Below are 22,500 nucleotides of genomic sequence, written 5' to 3'. Positions count from 1 at the left end.
CATACCAACTAGAAAATAAGCAGCTGGAAAAGTGGAAATGGAAAATGGAAAACAAAATTAAATGGATAATGAAAAGGCCTGATGTTGGTGCTACAGGAAAGGTCAAGGGGTCACCAAATCAATAGGTTTCTTCCACTTGGGGTCTTGATTGGGCACAACAAATTCTATGGTAATCCAGCCATTACTTTGAGATACATCTTGTTCTCTGTCTGTTCTCAGTCTTGTTCTCAGCCTGTGAACATCATGTAGTGTATTGATATAGTGATCCAATATCCACAGCCATACCATTTAACAGTTATCACTGGCCCTTACTCAGCCTTACTCACCAAGAGCCCAGCGCTGAGCCTTCTAGCTAGCAAAGTCACTGATCAAGTCTAGCTAACTGACTTTCAATGGACAGCATGACAAAACTGCAAAGCCTGCCCTGGGACATAGTGGACCTCAAATAGTTGTTTGAATCAGTTTTATCTTACTGAAAGCTCTCTCACCACCAGCAACAGTCACAGGCAGTGTGCAAAATATACGTAAAGCAATGCACACTTCTACAAATATGCTTTTTCAGCTGCATTTTACAAATTGCATTCAGGAGACAAAGAGGGGACAAGTTAGGGGGGGAAAGTGTCAGCATATACAGTGTTCAGGTGTCAGGAGACAAAGAGGGACAAGTTAGGGGGGGAAGTGGCAGCATATACAGTGTTCAGGTGTCAGGAGACAAAGAGGGGACAAGTTAGGGGGAAGTGGCAGCATATACAGTGTTCAGGTGTCAGGAGACAAAGAGGGAACAAGTTAGGGGGAAGTGGCAGCATATACAGTGTTCAGGTGTCAGGAGACAAAGAGGGGACAAGTTAGGGGGAAAGTGGCAGCATATACAATGTTCAGGTGTCAGGAGACAAAGAGGGGACAAGTTAGGGGGAAGTGGCAGCATATACAGTGTTCAGGTGTCAGGAGACAAAGAGGGGACAAGTTAGGGGGAAGTGGCAGCATATACAGTGTTCAGGAGACAAAGGGGACAAGTTAGGGGGAAGTGGCAGCATATACAGTGTTCAGGTGTCAGGAGACAAAGAGGGGACAAGTTAGGGGGAAGTGGCAGCATATACAGTGTTCAGGTGTCAGGAGACAAAGAGGGGACAAGTTAGGGGGAAGTGGCAGCATATACAGTGTTCAGGTGTCAGGAGACAAAGAGGGGACAAGTTAGGGGGAAAGTGGCAGCATATACAGTGTTCAGGTGTCAGGAGACAAAGAGAGAACAAGTTAGGGGGGGAAGTGGCAGCATATACAGTGTTCAGGTGTCAGGAGACAAAGAGGGGACAAGTTAGGGGGGGAAAGTGTCAGCATATACAGTGTTCAGGTGTCAGGAGACAAAGAGGGGACAAGTTAGGGGGGGAAGTGGCAGCATATACAGTGTTCAGGTGTCAGGAGACAAAGAGGGGACAAGTTAGGGGGGAAGTGGCAGCATATACAGTGTTCAGGTGTCAGGAGACAAAGAGGGGACAAGTTAGGGGGAAGTGTCAGCATATACAGTGTTCAGGTGTCAGGAGACAAAGAGAGAACAAGTTAGGGGGAAAGTGGCAGCATATACAGTGTTCAGGTGTCAGTAGACAAAGAGGGGACAAGTTAGGGGGAAAGTGTCAGCATATACAGTGTTCAGGTGTCAGGAGACAAAGAGGGGACAAGTTAGGGGGAAGTGGCAGCATATACAGTGTTCAGGTGTCAGGAGACAAAGAGGGAACAAGTTAGGGGAAGTGGCAGCATATACAGTGTTCAGGTGTCAGGAGACAAAGAGGGGACAAGTTAGGGGGAAAGTGTCAGCATATACAGTGTTCAGGTGTCAGGAGACAAAGAGGGGACAAGTTAGGGGGAAGTGGCAGCATATACAGTGTTCAGGTGTCAGGAGACAAAGAGGGAACAAGTTAGGGGGAAGTGGCAGCATATACAGTGTTCAGGTGTCAGGAGACAAAGAGGGAACACGTTAGGGGAAGTGGCAGCATATACAGTGTTCAGGTGTCAGGAGACAAAGAGGGAACAAGTTAGGGGGAAGTGGCAGCATATACAATGTTCAGGTGTCAGTAGACAAAGAGGGGACAAGTTAGGGGGAAGTGGCAGCATATACAGTGTTCAGGTGTCAGGAGACAAAGAGGAGAACAAGTTAGGGGGAAAGTGGCAGCATATACAGTGTTCAGGTGTCAGTAGACAAAGAGGGACAAGTTAGGGGGGAAGTGGCAGCATATACAGTGTTCAGGTGTCAGGAGACAAAGAGGGGACAAGTTAGGGGGGGAAGTGGCAGCATATACAGTGTTCAGGAGACAAAGAGGGGACAAGTTAGGGGGAAGTGGCAGCAAATACAGTGTTCAGGTGTCAGGAGACAAAGAGGGGACAAGTTAGGGGGAAGTGGCAGCATATACAGTGTTCAGGTGTCAGGAGACAAAGAGGGGACAAGTTAGGGGAAAGTGGCAGCATATACAGTGTTCAGGTGTCAGGAGACAAAGAGGGGACAAGTTAGGGGGAAGTGGCAGCATATACAGTGTTCAGGTGTCAGGAGACAAAGAGGGGACAAGTTAGGGGGAAAGTGGCAGCATATACAGTGTTCAGGTGTCAGGAGACAAAGAGAGAACAAGTTAGGGGGAAGTGGCAGCATATACAGTGTTCAGGTGTCAGGAGACAAAGAGGGGACAAGTTAGGGGGAAAGTGGCAGCATATACAGTGTTCAGGTGTCAGGAGACAAAGAGGGGACAAGTTAGGGGGAAGTGGCAGCATATACAGTGTTCAGGTGTCAGGAGACAAAGAGGGGACAAGTTAGGGGGAAGTGGCAGCATATACAGTGTTCAGGTGTCAGGAGACAAAGAGGGGACAAGTTAGGGGGGGAAGTGTCAGCATATACAGTGTTCAGGTGTCCGGAGACAAAGAGGGAACAAGTTAGGGGTGGAAGTGGCAGCATATACAGTGTTCAGGTGTCAGGAGACAAAGAGGGGACAAGTTAGGGGGGAAGTGGCAGCATATACAGTGTTCAGGTGTCAGGAGACAAAGAGGGAACAAGTTAGGGGGGAAGTGGCAGCATATACAGTGTTCAGTTGTCAGGAGACAAAGAGGGGACAAGTTAGGGGGGAAGTGGCAGCATATACAGTGTTCAGGTGTCAGGAGACAAAGAGGGGACAAGTTAGGGGGGAAGTGGCAGCATATACAGTGTTCAGGTGTCAGGAGACAAAGAGGGGACAAGTTAGGGGGAAGTGGCAGCATATACAGTGTTCAGAGAGAAAGAGGGGACAAGTTAGGGGGAAAGTGGCAGCATATACAGTGTTCAGGTGTCAGTAGACAAAGAGGGACAAGTTAGGGGAAGTGGCAGCATATACAGTGTTCAGGTGTCAGGAGACAAAGAGGGGACAAGTTAGGGGGAAGTGGCAGCATATACAGTGTTCAGGAGACAAAGAGGGGACAAGTTAGGGGGAAGTGGCAGCATATACAGTGTTCAGGTGTCAGGAGACAAAGAGGGGACAAGTTAGGGGGAAGTGGCAGCATATACAGTGTTCAGGAGACAAAGAGGGGACAAGTTAGGGGGGAAAGTGGCAGCATATACAGTGTTCAGGTGTCAGTAGACAAAGAGGGACAAGTTAGGGGGGAAGTGGCAGCATATACAGTGTTCAGGTGTCAGGAGACAAAGAGGGGACAAGTTAGGGGGAAGTGGCAGCATATACAGTGTTCAGGAGACAAAGAGGGGACAAGTTAGGGGGAAAGTGGCAGCATATACAGTGTTCAGGTGTCAGTAGACAAAGAGGGACAAGTTAGGGGGAAGTGGCAGCATATACAGTGTTCAGGTGTCAGGAGACAAAGAGGGGACAAGTTAGGGGGAAGTGGCAGCATATACAGTGTTCAGGTGTCAGGAGACAAAGAGGGGACAAGTTAGGGGGAAGTGTCAGCATATACAGTGTTCAGGTGTCAGGAGACAAAGAGAGAACAAGTTAGGGGGAAAGTGGCAACATATACAGTGTTCAGGTGTCAGTAGACAAAGAGGGGACAAGTTAGGGGGAAAGTGTCAGCATATACAGTGTTCAGGTGTCAGGAGACAAAGAGGGGACAAGTTAGGGGGAAGTGGCAGCATATACAGTGTTCAGGTGTCAGGAGACAAAGAGGGAACAAGTTAGGGGGAAGTGGCAGCATATACAGTGTTCAGGTGTCAGGAGACAAAGAGGGGACAAGTTAGGGGGAAAGTGTCAGCATATACAGTGTTCAGGTGTCAGGAGACAAAGAGGGGACAAGTTAGGGGGAAGTGGCAGCATATACAGTGTTCAGGTGTCAGGAGACAAAGAGGGAACAAGTTAGGGGGAAGTGGCAGCATATACAGTGTTCAGGTGTCAGGAGACAAAGAGGGAACACGTTAGGGGGAAGTGGCAGCATATACAGTGTTCAGGTGTCAGGAGACAAAGAGGGGGAACAAGTTAGGGGACAAGGGGAAGTGGCAGCATATACAGTGTTCAGGTGTCAGGAGACAAAGAGGGGACAAGTTAGGGGGAAGTGGCAGCATATACAGTGTTCAGGTGTCAGGAGACAAAGAGGGACAAGTTAGGGGGAAGTGGCAGCATATACAGTGTTCAGGTGTCAGGAGACAAAGAGGGGACAAGTTAGGGGGAAGTGGCAGCATATACAGTGTCAGGTGTCAGGAGACAAAGAGGGGACAAGTTAGGGGGAAGTGGCAGCATATACAGTGTTCAGGTGTCAGGAGACAAAGAGGGGACAAGTTAGGGGGAAGTGGCAGCATATACAGTGTTCAGGTGTCAGGAGACAAAGAGGGGACAAGTTAGGGGGAAAGTGGCAGCATATACAGTGTTCAGGTGTCAGGAGACAAAGAGGGGACAAGTTAGGGGGAAGTGGCAGCATATACAGTGTTCAGGTGTCAGGAGACAAAAGGGGACAAGTTAGGGGGAAAGTGGCAGCATATACAGTGTTCAGGTGTCAGGAGACAAAGAGAGAACAAGTTAGGGGAAGTGGCAGCATATACAGTGTTCAGGTGTCAGGAGACAAAGAGGGGACAAGTTAGGGGGAAAGTGGCAGCATATACAGTGTTCAGGTGTCAGGAGACAAAGAGGGGACAAGTTAGGGGGAAGTGGCAGCATATACAGTGTTCAGGTGTCAGGAGACAAAGAGGGGACAAGTTAGGGGAAGTGGCAGCATATACAGTGTTCAGGTGTCAGGAGACAAAGAGGGGACAAGTTAGGGGGAAGTGTCAGCATATACAGTGTTCAGGTGTCAGGAGACAAAGAGGGACAAGTTAGGGGGAAGTGGCAGCATATACAGTGTTCAGGTGTCAGGAGACAAAGAGGGGACAAGTTAGGGGGAAGTGGCAGCATATACAGTGTTCAGGTGTCAGGAGACAAAGAGGGAACAAGTTAGGGGGAAGTGGCAGCATATACAGTGTTGTGTCAGGAGACAGGGGGAAGTGGCAGCATATACAGTGTGTCAGGAGACAAAGAGGGGACAAGTTAGGGGGAAGTGGCAGCATATACAGTGTTCAGGTGTCAGGAGACAAAGAGGGGACAAGTTAGGGGAAGTGGCAGCATATACAGTGTTCAGGTTCAGGAGACAAAGAGGGGACAGGCAGCATATACAGTGTTCAGGAGACAAAGAGGGGACAAGTTAGGGGAAAGTGGCAGCATATACAGTGTTCAGGTGTCAGTAGACAAAGAGGGACATGTTAGGGGGAAGTGGCAGCATATACAGTGTTCAGGTGTCAGGAGACAAAGAGGGGACAAGTTAGGGGGAAGTGGCAGCATATACAGTGTTCAGGAGACAAAGAGGGGACAAGTTAGGGGGAAGTGGCAGCATATACAGTGTTCAGGTGTCAGGAGACAAAGAGGGGACAAGTTAGGGGGAAGTGGCAGCATATAGTGTTCAGGTGTCAGGAGACAAAGAGGGGACAAGTTAGGGGGAAAGTGGCAGCATATACAGTGTTCAGGTGTCAGGAGACAAAGAGGGGACAAGTTAGGGGGAAGTGGCAGCATATACAGTGTTCAGGTGTCAGGAGACAAAGAGGGGACAAGTTAGGGGGAAAGTGGCAGCATATACAGTGTTCAGGTGTCAGGAGACAAAGAGGGAACAAGTTAGGGGGAAGTGGCAGCATATACAGTGTTCAGGTGTCAGGAGACAAAGAGGGGACAAGTTAGGGGAAAGTGGCAGCATATACAGTGTTCAGGTGTCAGGAGACAAAGAGGGGACAAGTTAGGGGGAAGTGGCAGCATATACAGTGTTCAGGTGTCAGGAGACAAAGAGGGAACAAGTTAGGGGGAAGTGGCAGCATATACAGTGTTCAGGTGTCAGGAGACAAAGAGGGGACAAGTTAGGGGGAAGTGGCAGCATATACAGTGTTCAGGTGTCAGGAGACAAAGAGGGGACAAGTTAGGGGGAAGTGGCAGCATATACAGTGTTCAGGTGTCAGGAGACAAAGAGGGGACAAGTTAGGGGGAAGTGGCAGCATATACAGTGTTCAGGAGACAAAGAGGGGACAAGTTAGGGGGAAAGTGGCAGCATATACAGTGTTCAGGTGTCAGGAGACAAAGAGGGACATGTTAGGGGGAAGTGGCAGCATATACAGTGTTCAGGTGTCAGTAGACAAAGAGGGGACAAGTTAGGGGGAAGTGGCAGCATATACAGTGTTCAGGTGTCAGGAGACAAAGAGGGAACAAGTTAGGGGGAAGTGGCAGCATATACAGTGTTCAGTTGTCAGGAGACAAAGAGGGGACAAGTTAGGGGAAGTGGCAGCATATACAGTGTTCAGGTGTCAGGAGACAAAGAGGGACAAGTTAGGGGGAAGTGGCAGCATATACAGTGTTCAGGTGTCAGGAGACAAAGAGGGGACAAGTTAGGGGGAAGTGGCAGCATATACAGTGTTCAGGAGACAAAGAGGGGACAAGTTAGGGGGGAAAGTGGCAGCATATACAGTGTTCAGGTGTCAGTAGACAAAGAGGGACATGTTAGGGGGAAGTGGCAGCATATACAGTGTTCAGGTGTCAGGAGACAAAGAGGGGACAAGTTAGGGGGAAGTGGCAGCATATACAGTGTTCAGTGAGACAAAGAGGGGACAAGTTAGGGGGAAGTGGCAGCATATACAGTGTTCAGGTGTCAGGAGACAAAGAGGGGACAAGTTAGGGGGAAGTGGCAGCATATACAGTGTTCAGGTGTCAGGAGACAAAGAGGGGACAAGTTAGGGGAAAGTGGCAGCATATACAGTGTTCAGGTGTCAGGAGACAAAGAGGGGACAAGTTAGGGGGAAGTGGCAGCATATACAGTGTTCAGGTGTCAGGAGACAAAGAGGGGACAAGTTAGGGGGAAAGTGGCAGCATATACAGTGTTCAGGTGTCAGGAGACAAAGAGGGAACAAGTTAGGGGGAAGTGGCAGCATATACAGTGTTCAGGTGTCAGGAGACAAAGAGGGGACAAGTTAGGGGGAAAGTGTCAGCATATACAGTGTTCAGGTGTCAGGAGACAAAGAGGGGACAAGTTAGGGGGAAGTGGCAGCATATACAGTGTTCAGGTGTCAGGAGACAAAGAGGGAACAAGTTAGGGGGAAGTGGCAGCATATACAGTGTTCAGGTGTCAGGAGACAAAGAGGGGACAAGTTAGGGGGAAGTGGCAGCATATACAGTGTTCAGGTGTCAGGAGACAAAGAGGGGACAAGTTAGGGGGAAGTGGCAGCATATACAGTGTTCAGGTGTCAGGAGACAAAGAGGGGACAAGTTAGGGGGAAGTGGCAGCATATACAGTGTTCAGGTGTCAGGAGACAAAGGGGACAAGTTAGGGGGAAAGTGGCAGCATATACAGTGTTCAGGTGTCAGTAGACAAAGAGGGACATGTTAGGGGGAAGTGGCAGCATATACAGTGTTCAGGTGTCAGTAGACAAAGAGGGGACAAGTTAGGGGGAAGTGGCAGCATATACAGTGTTCAGGTGTCAGGAGACAAAAGAGGGACAAGTTAGGGGGAAGTGGCAGCATATACAGTGTTCAGGTGTCAGGAGACAAAGAGGGGACAAGTTATGGGGGAAGTGGCAGCATATACAGTGTTCAGGTCAGAGAAAGAGGGGACAAGTTAGGGGGAAGTGGCAGCATATACAGTGTTCAGGTGTCAGGAGACAAAAAGGGGACAAGTTAGGGGGGAAGTGGCAGCATATACAGTGTTCAGGTGTCAGGAGACAAAGAGGGGACAAGTTAGGGGGAAAGTGGCAGCATATACAGTGTTCAGGTGTCAGGAGAAAAAGAGGGGACAAGTTAGGGGGAAGTGTCAGCAAATACAGTGTTCAGGTGTCAGGAGACAAAGAGGGAACAAGTTAGGGGGGAAGTGGCAGCATATACAGTGTTCAGGTGTCAGGAGACAAAGAGGGGACAAGTTAGGGGGAAGTGGCAGCATATACAGTGTTCAGGTGTCAGGAGACAAAGAGGGAACAAGTTAGGGGGAAGTGGCAGCATATACAGTGTTCAGGTGTCAGGAGACAAAGAGAGAACAAGTTAGGGGGAAAGTGTCAGCATATACAGTGCTCAGGTGTCAGGAGACAAAGAGGGGACAAGTTAGGGGGAAGTGGCAGCATATACAGTGCTCAGGTGTCAGGAGACAAAGAGGGGACAAGTTAGGGGGAAGTGGCAGCATATACAGTGTTCAGGTGTCAGGAGACAAAGAGGGGACAAGTTAGGGGGAAGTGGCAGCATATACAGTGTTCAGGTGTCAGGAGACAAAGAGGGAACAAGTTAGGGGGAAGTGGCAGCATATACAGTGTTCAGGTGTCAGTAGACAAAGAGGGACAAGTTAGGGGAAAGTGGCAGCATATACAGTGTTCAGGTGTCAGGAGACAAAGAGGGAACAAGTTAGGGGGAAGTGGCAGCATATACAGTGTTCAGGTGTCAGGAGACAAAGAGGGAACAAGTTAGGGGGAAGTGTCAGCATATACAGTGTTCAGGTGTCAGGAGACAAAGAGGGAACAAGTTAGGGGGAAGTGGCAGCATATACAGTGTTCAGGTGTCAGTAGACAAAGAGGGACAAGTTAGGGGGGAAGTGGCAGCATATACAGTGTTCAGGTGTCAGGAGACAAAGAGGGAACAAGTTAGGGGGAAGTGGCAGCATATACAGTGTTCAGGTGTCAGTAGACAAAGAGGGACAAGTTAGGGGGAAGTGGCAGCATATACAGTGTTCAGGTGTCAGTAGACAAAGAGGGACAAGTTAGGGGGAAGTGGCAGCATATACAGTGTTCAGGTGTCAGTAGACAAAGAGGGAACAAGTTAGGGGGAAGTGGCAGCATATACAGTGTTCAGGTGTCAGGAGACAAAGAGGGAACAAGTTAGGGGGAAGTGGCAGCATATACAGTGTTCAGGTGTCAGGAGACAAAGAGGGGACAAGTTAGGGGGAAGTGGCAGCATATACAGTGTTCAGGTGTCAGTAGACAAAGAGGGACAAGTTAGGGGGGGACAGTGTTCAGTTAGGGGACAAGGGGAAGTGGCAGCATATACAGTGTTCAGGTGTCAGAGACAAAGAGGGGACAAGTTAGGGGGAAGTGGCAGCATATACAGTGTTCAGGTGTCAGGAGACAAAGAGGGACAAGTTAGGGGGAAGTGGCAGCATATACAGTGTTCAGGTGTCAGTAGACAAAGAGGGACAAGTTAGGGGGAAGTGGCAGCATATACAGTGTTCAGGTGTCAGGAGACAAAGAGGGAACAAGTTAGGGGGGGAAGTGGCAGCATATACAGTGTTCAGGTGTCAGGAGACAAAGAGGGAACACGTTAGGGGGGGAAGTGGCAGCATATACAGTGTTCAGGTGTCAGGAGACAAAGAGGGAACACGTTAGGGGGGGAAGTGGCAGCATATACAGTGTTCAGGTGTCAGGAGACAAAGAGGGAACAAGTTAGGGGGGGGGAAGTGGCAGCATATACAATGTTCAGGTGTCAGTAGACAAAGAGGGACAAGTTAGGGGGGAAAGTGGCAGCATATACAGTGTTCAGGTGTCTTACTTCATGTTGAAACTCAGGTGTCAGATCTCTGGAATATGTCATGATCAGTGGTTGGCAGACAGAAGGGACTTGATCCTCACTAATCTGACCAACTTTAGGAACATTAGAAAATGATTCTACAATTTTTGCAGTGGTGTGAAACCTAGTGTCCAAGTCACTCATGATGTCGTCTATAGCAGTAAAAAACACTGTTCCGAAACACCTTTGCTGCACTGTCCTGAGCTGTCTCCTCTTGAGAGGTGTCATCATGATTGCGGACTTCAGGAAACAGCAGAGGGAGCACCCCCCTATCCACATCGATGGGACAGTAGTGGAGAGGGTAGTAAGTTTTAAGTTCCTCGGCGTACACATCACAGACAAACTGAATTGGTCCACCCACACAGACAGCGTGGTGAAGAAGGCGCAGCAGCGCCTCTTCAACCTCAGGAGGCTGAAGAAATTTGGCTTGTCACCAAAAGCACTCACAAACTTCTACAGATGCACAATCGAGAGCATCCTGTCGGGCTGTATCACCGCCTGGTACGGCAACTGCTCCGCCCGCAACCGTAAGGCTCTCCAGAGGGTAGTGAGGTCTGCACAACGCATCACCGGGGGCAAACTACCTGCCCCCCAGGACACCTACACCACCCGATGTCACAGGAAGGCCATAAAGATCATCAAGGACAACAACCACCTGAGCCACTGCCTGTTCACCCCGCTATCATCCAGAAGGCGAGGTCAGTACAGGTGCATTAAAGCAGGGACCGAGAGACTGAAAAACATTTTCTATCTCAAGGCCATCAGACTGTTAAACAGCCACCATCAGACTGTTAAACAGCCACAATGAGTGGCTGCTGCCAACACACTGACTCAACTCCAGCCACTTTAATAATGGGAATTGATGGGAATTGATGTAAAATATATCACTAGCCACTTTAAACAATACTACTTAATATAATGTTTACATACCCTACATTACTCATCTCATATGTATATGTATATACTGTACTCTATATCATCTACTGCATCTTTATGTAATACATGTATCACTAGCCACTTTAAACTATGCCACTTTGTTTACATACCTTACATTACTCATCTCATATGTATATACTGTACTCGATACCATCTACTGCATCGTGCCTATGCCGTTCTGTACCATCACTCATTCATATATCTTTATTTACATATAATTTATCCCTTTACACTTGTGTGTATAAGGTAGTAGTTTTGGAATTGTTAGGTTAGATTACTGGTTGGTTATTACTGCATTGTCGGAACTAGAAGCACAAGCATTTCGCTACACTCGCATTAACATCTGCTAACCATGTGTATGTGACAAATACATTTGATTTTATTTGATTTGGAATCTCTTCCATTTCCTCTGGCGGCTGTGTTCCTTGCTAAATTGAGGTGCAACATCCATTTGGGGAGAAATCAGTGTTGCCTCAGACAGGAGAGACTCCCATCCATCTCTAAGAGCCTCTTCCTTTAAGGCTCTGATATTGGCTGCCTCTGTGTCAAGGGAGATTTTTCCTGACTGGAGAATCACATTCCCGTCCTCAATGTATTGCAGTACCTGCAATTATGCCAACTGACATGTCATTCAACACAATGCTGCTCACCTTCTTCTTCAGTTGGGAGTAGGGCTGGTTCAGGGGTATGGGGATGGGGAGACAGGGCTGGTTCAGGGGTATGGGGATAGGGAGACAGGTCTGGTTCAGGGGTATGGGGATGGGAGACAGGGCTGGTTCAGGGGTATGTGGATGGGGAGACAGGGCTGGTTCAGGGGTATGGGGATGGGGAGACAGGGCTGCTGTGTGTGTGTGTGTGTGTGTGTGTGTGTGTGTGTGTGTGTGTGTGTGTGTGTGTGTGTGTGTGTGTGTGTGTGTGTGTGTGTGTGTGTGTGTGTGTGTGTGTAAGGATATGTGAGGTTGGTGATCTCAGTGCGTCTGATCCTGCGTGTGTCAGATCCAGCGGGTGTAGGGATGTCTTGGAGGTGCAGGTAACGAGACACCAGAGGACTCTGACCACAGGGCTTGAAACAGACATGCTGGAACTCTGGACCTGCTCCGATGTAGTGGGACTGGAACACACAACACATTACAACTAATACTAAACACACAACACATTACAACTAATACACACAACACATTACAACTAATACTAAACACACAACACATTACAACCAATACTAAACACACAACACATTACAACTAATACTAAACACACAACACATTACAACTAATACTAAACACACAACACATTACAACTAATACTAAACACACAACACATTACAACTAATACTAAACACACAACACATTACAACTAATACTAAACACACAACACATTACAACTAATACTAAACACACAACACATTACAACTAATACTAAACACACAACACATTACAACTAATACTAAACACACAACACATTACAACTAATACTAAACACACAACACATTACAACTAATACTAAACACACAACACATTACAACATACTAAACACAACAATACAACTAAACACACAACACATTACAACTAATACTAAACACACAACACATTTACACAACACATTGATACTAAACACACAACAATTTAAACACACTAAACACATTACAACTAATACTACAACTACATTACTAAACACACAACACATTACAACTAATACTAAACACACAACACATTACAACTAATACTAAACACACAACACATTACAACTAATACTAAACACACAACACATTACAACTAATACTAACTAAACACACAACACATTACAACTACAAATACTAAACACACAACACATTACAACTAATACTAAACACACAACACATTACTAAACTAATACTAAACACACAACACATTACAACTAATACTAAACACACAACACATTACAACTAAATAAACACACAACACATTACAACTAAACACACAACACATTACTAAACTAAACACACACATTACAACTAATACTAAACACACAACACATTACAACTAATACTAAACACACAACACATTACAACTAAACACACAACACATTACAACTAATACTAAACACACAACACATTACAACTAATACTAAACACACAACACATTACAACTAATACTAAACACACAACACATTACAACTAATACTACACAACACAACAACATTACAACATTACAACTAATACTAAACACACAACAACATTACAACTAATACTAAACACACAACACATTACAACTAAACACACAACACATTACAACTAAACACACAACACATTACAACTAATACTAAACACACAACACATTACAACTAATACTAAACACACAACACATTACAACTAATACTAAACACACAACACATTACAACTAATACTAAACACACAACACATTACAACTAATACTAAACACACAACACATTACAACTAATACTAAACACACAACACATTACAACTAATACTAAACACACAACACATTACAACTAATACTAAACACACAACACATTACAACTAATACTAAACACTAATACAACAAACACATTACAACTAATACTAAACACACAACACATTACTAATACTAAACACACTGATACTAAAACACACAACACATTACAACTAATACTAAACACACAACACATTACAACTAATAAACACACAACACATTACAACTAATACTAAACACACAACACATTACAACTAATAATACATTACAACTAATACACACAACACATTACAACATACTAAACACACAATACATTAAACACACAACACATTACAACTAATACACACAACACATTACAACTAATACTAAACACACAACACATTACAACTAATACTAAACACACAACACATTACAACTAATACTAAACACACAACACATTACAACTAATACACACAACACATTACAACTAATACTAAACACACAACAATACTAAACACACAACACATTACAACTAATACTAAACACACAACACATTACAACTAATACTAAACACACAACACATTACAACTACATACTAAACACACAACACATTACAACTAATACTAAACACACAACACATTACAACTAATACTAATACTAAACACACAACACATTACAACTAATACTAAACACACAACACATTACAACTAATAATACTAAACACACAACACATTACAACTAATACTAAACACACAACACATTACAACTATACTAAACACACAACACATTACAACTAATACTAAACACACAACACATTACAACTAATACTAAACACAACACACACATTACAACAACAATACAACTAAACACACAACACATTACAACTAATACTAAACACACAACACATTACAACTAATACTAAACACACAACACATTACAACTAAATACTAAACACTAACACATTACAACTAATACTAAACACAACACATTACAACTAATACTAAACACACAACACATTACAACTAATAAACACACAACACATTAATACACACACAACACATTACAACTAATACTAAACACACAACACATTACAACTAATACACAACACATTACAACTAATACTAAACACACAACACATTACAACTAATACTAAACACACAACACATTACAACTAATACTAAACACACAACACATTACAACTAATACACACAACACATTACAACTAATACTAAACACACAACACATTACAACTAATACTAAACACACAACACATTACAACTAATACTAAACACACAACACATTACAACTACAATACTACTAAACAACAACACATTACAACTAATACTAAACACACAACACATTACAACTAATACAACTAAACACACAACACATTACAACTAATACTAAACACACATTACAACATTAAACACACAACACTAAACTAAACACACAACAATTACAACACACACAACACATTACAACTAATACTAAACACACAACACATTACAACTAATACTAAACACACAACACATTACAACTAATACTAAACACACAACACATTACAACTAATACTAAACACACAACACATTACAACTAATACACACAACACATTACAACTAATACTAAACACACAACACATTACAACTAATACTAAACACACAACACATTACTAATACACACAACACAACACATTACAACTAATACTAAACACACAACACATTACAACTAATACACACAACACATTACAACTAATACTAAACACACAACACATTACAACTAATACACACAACACATTACAACTAATACTAAACACACAACACATTACAACTAATACTAAACAAAACACACAACACATTACAACAACAATTACTAAACACACAACACATTACAACTAAATACTACAAAACACACAACACATTACAACTAATACTAAACACACAACACATTACAACTAATACTAAACACACAACACATTACAACTACTAATACACACACAACACATTACAACTAATACTAAACACACAACACATTACAACTAATACTAAACACACAACACATTACAACTAATACTAAACACACAACACATTACAACTAATACTAAACACACAACACATTACAACTAATACTAAACACACAACACATTACAACTAATACTAAACACACAACACATTACAACTAATACTAAACACACAACACATTACAACTAATACTAAACACACAACACATTACAACTAATACTAAACACACAACACATTACAACTAATACTAAACACACAACACATTACAACTAATACTAAACACACAACAATTACAACACATTACAACTTAAACACACAACACATTACAACTAATACTAAACACACAACACATTACAACTATATAAACACACACAACACATTACAACTAATACTAAACACAACACATTACAACTAATACTAAACACACAACACATTACAACTAATACTAAACACACAACACATTACAACTAATTACTAAACACACAACACATTACAACTAAACACACAACACATTACAACTAAACACACAACACATTACAACTAAACACACAACACATTACAACTAAACACACAACACATTACAACTAATACTAAACACACAACACATTACAACTAATACTAAACACACAACACATTACAACTAATACTAAACACACAACTAAACACACAACACATTACAACTAATACTAAACACACAACACATTACAACTAATACTAAACACACAAACATTACAACTAATACTAAACACACATTACAACTAATACTAAACACACAACACATTACAACTAAACTAAACACACAACACATTACAACTAATACTAAACACACATTACAACTAATACTAAACACACAACACATTACAACTAAAACACACAACACATTACAACTAATACTAAACACACAACACATTACAACTAATACTAAACACACAACACATTACAACTAATACTAAAACACACAACACATTACAACTAATACTAAACACACAACACATTACAACACATACTAAACACACAACACATTACAACTAATACTAAACACACAACACATTACAACTAATACTAAACACACAACACATTACAACTAATACTAAACACACAACACATTACAACTAATACTAAACACACAACACATTACAACTAATACTAAACACACAACACATTACAACTAAACACACAACACATTACAACTAATACTAAACACAACACATTACAACATTACACACAACACATTACAACTAAACTAAACACACAACACATTACAACTAATACTAAACACACAACACATTACAACTAATACTAAACACACAACACATTACAACTAATACTAAACACACAACACATTACAACTAATACAATAATAAACACACAACACATTACAACTAATACTAAACACACAAAACACATTACAACTAATACTAAACACACAACACATTACAACAACTACAACACATTACAACTAATACACACAACACATTACAACTAATACTAAACACACAACACATTACAATTACAAACTACAAATACTAAACACACAACACATTACAACAACACATTACAACTAAACACACAACACATTACAACTAATACTAAACACACACACATTACAACTAATTACAACTAATACTAAACACACAACACATTACAAACATTACAATACTAAACACACAACACATTACAACTAATACTAAACACACAACACATTACAACTAATACTAAACACAAACACATTACAACTAATACTAAACACACAACACATTACAACTAATACTAAACACACAACACATTACAACTAATACACACAACACATTACAACTAATACTAAACACACAACACATTACAACTAATACTAAACACACAACACATTACAACCAATACTAAACACACAACACATTACAACTAATACTAAACACACAACACATTACAACAACTAAACACACAACACATTACAACTAACTAAACACACAACACATTACAACTAATACTAAACACACAACACATTACAACTAATACTAAACACACAACACACATTACAACTAATACTAAACACACAACACATTACAACTAATACTAAACACACAACACATTACAACAACTAAACACACAACACATTACAACTAATACTAAACACACAACACATTACAACTAATTAAACACACAACACAACTAATACTAAACACACAACACATTACAACTAATACTAAACACACAACACATTACAACTAATACTAAACACACAACACATTACAACTAACAACTAAACACACAACACATTACAACTAATACTAAACACACAACACATTACAACTAATACTAAACACACAACACATTACAACTAATACTAAACACACAACACATTACAACTAATACTAAACACACAACACATTACAACTAATACTAAACACACAACACATTACAACTAATACTAAACACACAACACATTACAACTAATACACACAACACATTACAACTAATACTAAACACACAACACATTACAACTAATACTAAACACACAACACATTACAACTAATACTAAACACACAACACATTACAACTAATACTAAACACACAACACATTACAACTAATACACACAACACATTACAACTAATACTAAACACACAACACATTACAACTAATACTAAACACACAACACATTACAACTAATACACACAACACATTACAACTAATACTAAACACACAACACATTACAACTACTAGTACTAAACACACAACACATTACAACTAATACTAAACACACAACACATTACAACTAATACTAAACACACAACACATTACAACTAATACTAAACACACAACACATTACAACTAATACTAAACACACAACACATTACAACTAATACTAAACACACAACACATTACAACTAATACTAAACACACAACACATTACAACTAATACTAAACTAATACACACACAACACATTACAACTAATACTAAAACACACAACACATTACAACTAATACTAAACACACAACACATTACAACTAATACTAAACACACAACACATTACAACTGATACATTACAACTAAACACACAACACATTACAAACATTACAAATACTAAACACACAACACATTACAACTAATACATTAAACACACAACACATTACAACTAACTAAACACACAACACATTACAACTAATACTAAACACACAACACATTACAACTAATACTAAACACACAACACATTACAACTAATACTAAACACACAACACATTACAACTAATACAACACACACATTACAATAATACAACAACACATTACAACTAAAAAACACACAACACATTACATTAATACACACAACACATTACAACTAATACTAAACACACAACACATTACAACTAATACTAAACACACAACACATTACAACTAATACTAAACACACAACACATTACAACTATATAAACACACAACACATTACAACACACAACACATTACAACTAATACTAAACACACAACACATTACAACTAATACTAAACACACAACACACAACACATTACAACTAATTACAACACACTAATACACACTAACAACTAATACACACACACATTACAACTAATTACAACAACACATTACAACTAATATAAACACACAACACATTACAACTAATACTAAAACACAACACATTACAACTAATACTAAACACACAACACATTACAACTAATACTAAACACACAACACATTACAACTAATACTAAACACACAACACATTACAACTAATACTAAACACACAACACATTACAACTACTAAACACACAACACATTACAACTATACTAAACACACAACACATTACAACTAATACTAAACACACAACACATTACAACTAAATACACACAAACATTACAACTAATACAACAACACATTAATATAAACACACAACACATTACAACTAATACTAAACACACAACACATTACTAAACACACAACACATTACAACTAATACTAAACACACACAACAACATACTACAACTAATACTAAACACACAACACATTACAACTAATACTAAACACACAACACATTACAACTAATACTAAACACACAACACAATAATACTAAACACACAACACATTACAACTAATACTAAACACACAACACATTACAACTAAACACACAACACATTACAACTAATACTAAACACACAACACATTACAACTAATACTAAACACACAACACATTACAACTAATACTAAACACACAACACATTACAACTAAACACACAATACATTACAACTAATAAACACACAACACATTACAACTAATACTAAACACACAACACATTACAACTAATACTAAACACACAACACATTACAACTAATACTACACACACACAACACATTACATTACAACTAATACTAAACACACAACACATTACAACTAATACTAAACACACAACACATTACAACTAATACTAAACACACAACACATTACAACACATATATAAACACACAACACATTACAACTAATACTAAACACACAACACATTACAACTAATACTAAACACACAACACATTACAACATTACAACTACTAATACACACAACACATTACAACTACACACAACACATTACAACTAATACTAAACACACAACACATTACAACTGATACTAAACACACAACACATTACAACTAATACTAAACACACAACACATTACAACTAATACTAAACACACAACACATTACAACTAATACTAAACACACAACACATTACAAGTACACATGATAACTACACACACACTTTGACACCTTTACCATTTTTACACTATGGTGCCGACCCAAACAGTACTGTTCTGGCTCAGATATTTTCTTTCCAGCGTTCCAGCAGGGTTCTGTCAACTACAGAGGATGCATAACCAGGCCAGCCTGGTGCAGATTAGCTTGACTTGGCTCGACCCAGCTCAGTAGAATTGGGTCATTGTGTTACTTCTCTGAATCAACGTAGCGTACCATATTGCTGTCTTACCTCTCTCTTGCGGTCCATCCTGGAGTCAGCATTAGCAATGCTTCCTCTCTTCTGCTTCTCTGTGCTGCTGAGACTTAGTCTCCTGGCGCTGGACACCAGCTCTTCAAACTCCATCTGCAGGTCTGACTTACACACACACACACACACACACACACACACACACACACACACACACACACACACACACACACACTGAGTGATTATTGTATAGTGTGTGTATGGTTACCACCAGAGTCACTGCAAAGTGGAAAACTTACCATAAACCTCATTATCATGGGAATTCAATGAAACTTTTCTTCAACAAAGTGCATTTTGAAGAGGAAACTATTTATATATTGCTCCGTTTTTTCAATTAGACGATGGCATTGTTAAATATTTGTTTCTGATTGAAGGCCATTCTAGAGCGTGCATTATTTCCCTATAACGCACGGTATATCAGCACGGTAGAATTCAATGGCTATAGTTCATTCTTATGTTCCATGCTGCTTTTGGCAGCAAAATCGAATTGAAAACATTATTGACATTGTTGAATTAGATTTTCATAATAGCAAGCTAGGACTGATGGTCTGGTTAGCTAAACTAGCAAGTCTGTTGGGTTACCAAGGCAACTACTGTGGCTATCTAGTAAACTTGCTTCCTACTTCAGTGGATATTGAACACATTTCTACTGGCAAATGAAAACATTTTGAGCGGCAAATGTGTTAAATTATAGCCATGGTACAGTATATAAGAGATAATCAACTCAGGGCTCTATGCGTTAGTGGAACACACCTTCCAAGTCATTTATTATTTTCCATAGAACACACAGCCTCTCGTTGATTATCCCTTACATAATCCGCTCCTTATAACGGACATCGTTGAGGAACATTTTCAGATTAAATCACAGTGCAAGAATATAATGAGGTTTATGGTATTTTTTGCAATTCGCACAAAAATGTTGCCCTAAATCTATGGATCAGGTTGGCACTGGACTAACCTCACCTGCAGGCTATTGTGCACAGCACATAAAAGTCCGGGATATCAACCACTCAAAATTGGCCTTAGTGGGAGTGACCATAGAATTCTATGGGAGTGACCTACTGAGGAAAGTATTTGTCATCATTTAACTTCTTGCGGATCAGTGGGACACTACCGTCCCACCTGGCCAACATCCAGTGAAATTGCAGAGCGCCAAATTCAAATTAAATGACTATAAATATTAAACTTTCATGAAATCACAAGTGCAATACATCAAAATAAAGCATAACTTGTTAATCCAGCCGCGTGTCAGATTTCAAAAAGGCTTTACGGCGAAAGCAAACCATGCAATTATCTTAGGACAGCGCCCATCACACAAATGCATAACAAATCATTTTCAACCAGGGAGTTGCGACACGAAAGTCATAAATAGCGATATAATATATGCCTTACTTTTGAAGATCTTCTTCTGTTGGCACTCCAAAAGGTCCCAGTTACATTACAAATGGTCCTTTTGTTCGATAAACTCCTTCTTTATATCCATAAAAACTCAGTTTAGCTGGCGCGCTTCAGTCAATAATCCACTCGTTTTCCCTCCTTCAAAATGCATACAAAATGAATCCCAAACGTTACCGATAAACATATCCAAACAAGTCAATCAACATTTGTAATCAAACATTAGGTACCCTAATACGCAAATAAACGTACCCTAATACGCAAATAAACGTACCCTAATACGCAAATAAACGATAACATTTAAGACGGAGAATCATTATTGTCTTTACCAGAGAAAAATACCAAAGAACGTGTTCTCATTCACGCTCTTGGAAACACTACAGCCAAAATGGGAGCCACCTAGAAAAACTAAAATTTCTGGCTAATTTTTCCAAAAACCAGCCTGAAACTCTTTCTAAAGACTGTTGACATCTAGAAATCGGGCACGATTTTGCCCTATTATACAAGTGCCAACCATTGAAATCAGTGGTAGGATGAATTTTTTGGGGGATGGTTTGTCCTCTGGATTTTGCCTGCCATTTCAGTTCTGTTATACTCAAAGACATTATTTTAACAGTTGTAGAAAATGTATAGTGTTTTCTAGCCAGAACCAATTATATGCATATCCTAGCTTCTGGGCCTGAGTAGCAGGCAGTTTACTTTGGGCAAGCTTTTCATCCGGACGTCAAAA

General features: G+C 40.7%; 1 protein-coding gene across 1 annotated transcript in view; it reads right to left on the bottom strand.

Moving 5' to 3' along the window:
* The window catches only part of LOC115115251 (protein FAM227B), a 101,631-nt gene that overhangs the window by 3,188 nt on the left and 75,943 nt on the right, over window positions 1–22,500 (bottom strand). Inside the window, exons 10-11 of the mRNA XM_065012117.1 lie at window positions 20,358–20,479; window positions 11,885–12,042 (exon numbers count right to left, since the gene is read on the bottom strand). Of these exons, the coding sequence (XP_064868189.1) occupies window positions 11,885–12,042; window positions 20,358–20,479 (280 nt within the window). The remainder of the gene's footprint in view (window positions 1–11,884; window positions 12,043–20,357; window positions 20,480–22,500) is intronic.

This window comes from Oncorhynchus nerka, linkage group LG27 (assembly GCF_034236695.1).
Source record: "Oncorhynchus nerka isolate Pitt River linkage group LG27, Oner_Uvic_2.0, whole genome shotgun sequence".
NCBI classification, from domain to species: domain Eukaryota; kingdom Metazoa; phylum Chordata; class Actinopteri; order Salmoniformes; family Salmonidae; genus Oncorhynchus; species Oncorhynchus nerka.
Note: the sequence above shows the minus strand (reverse complement) of the source record. Positions and strands in the feature narration are given on the sequence as shown.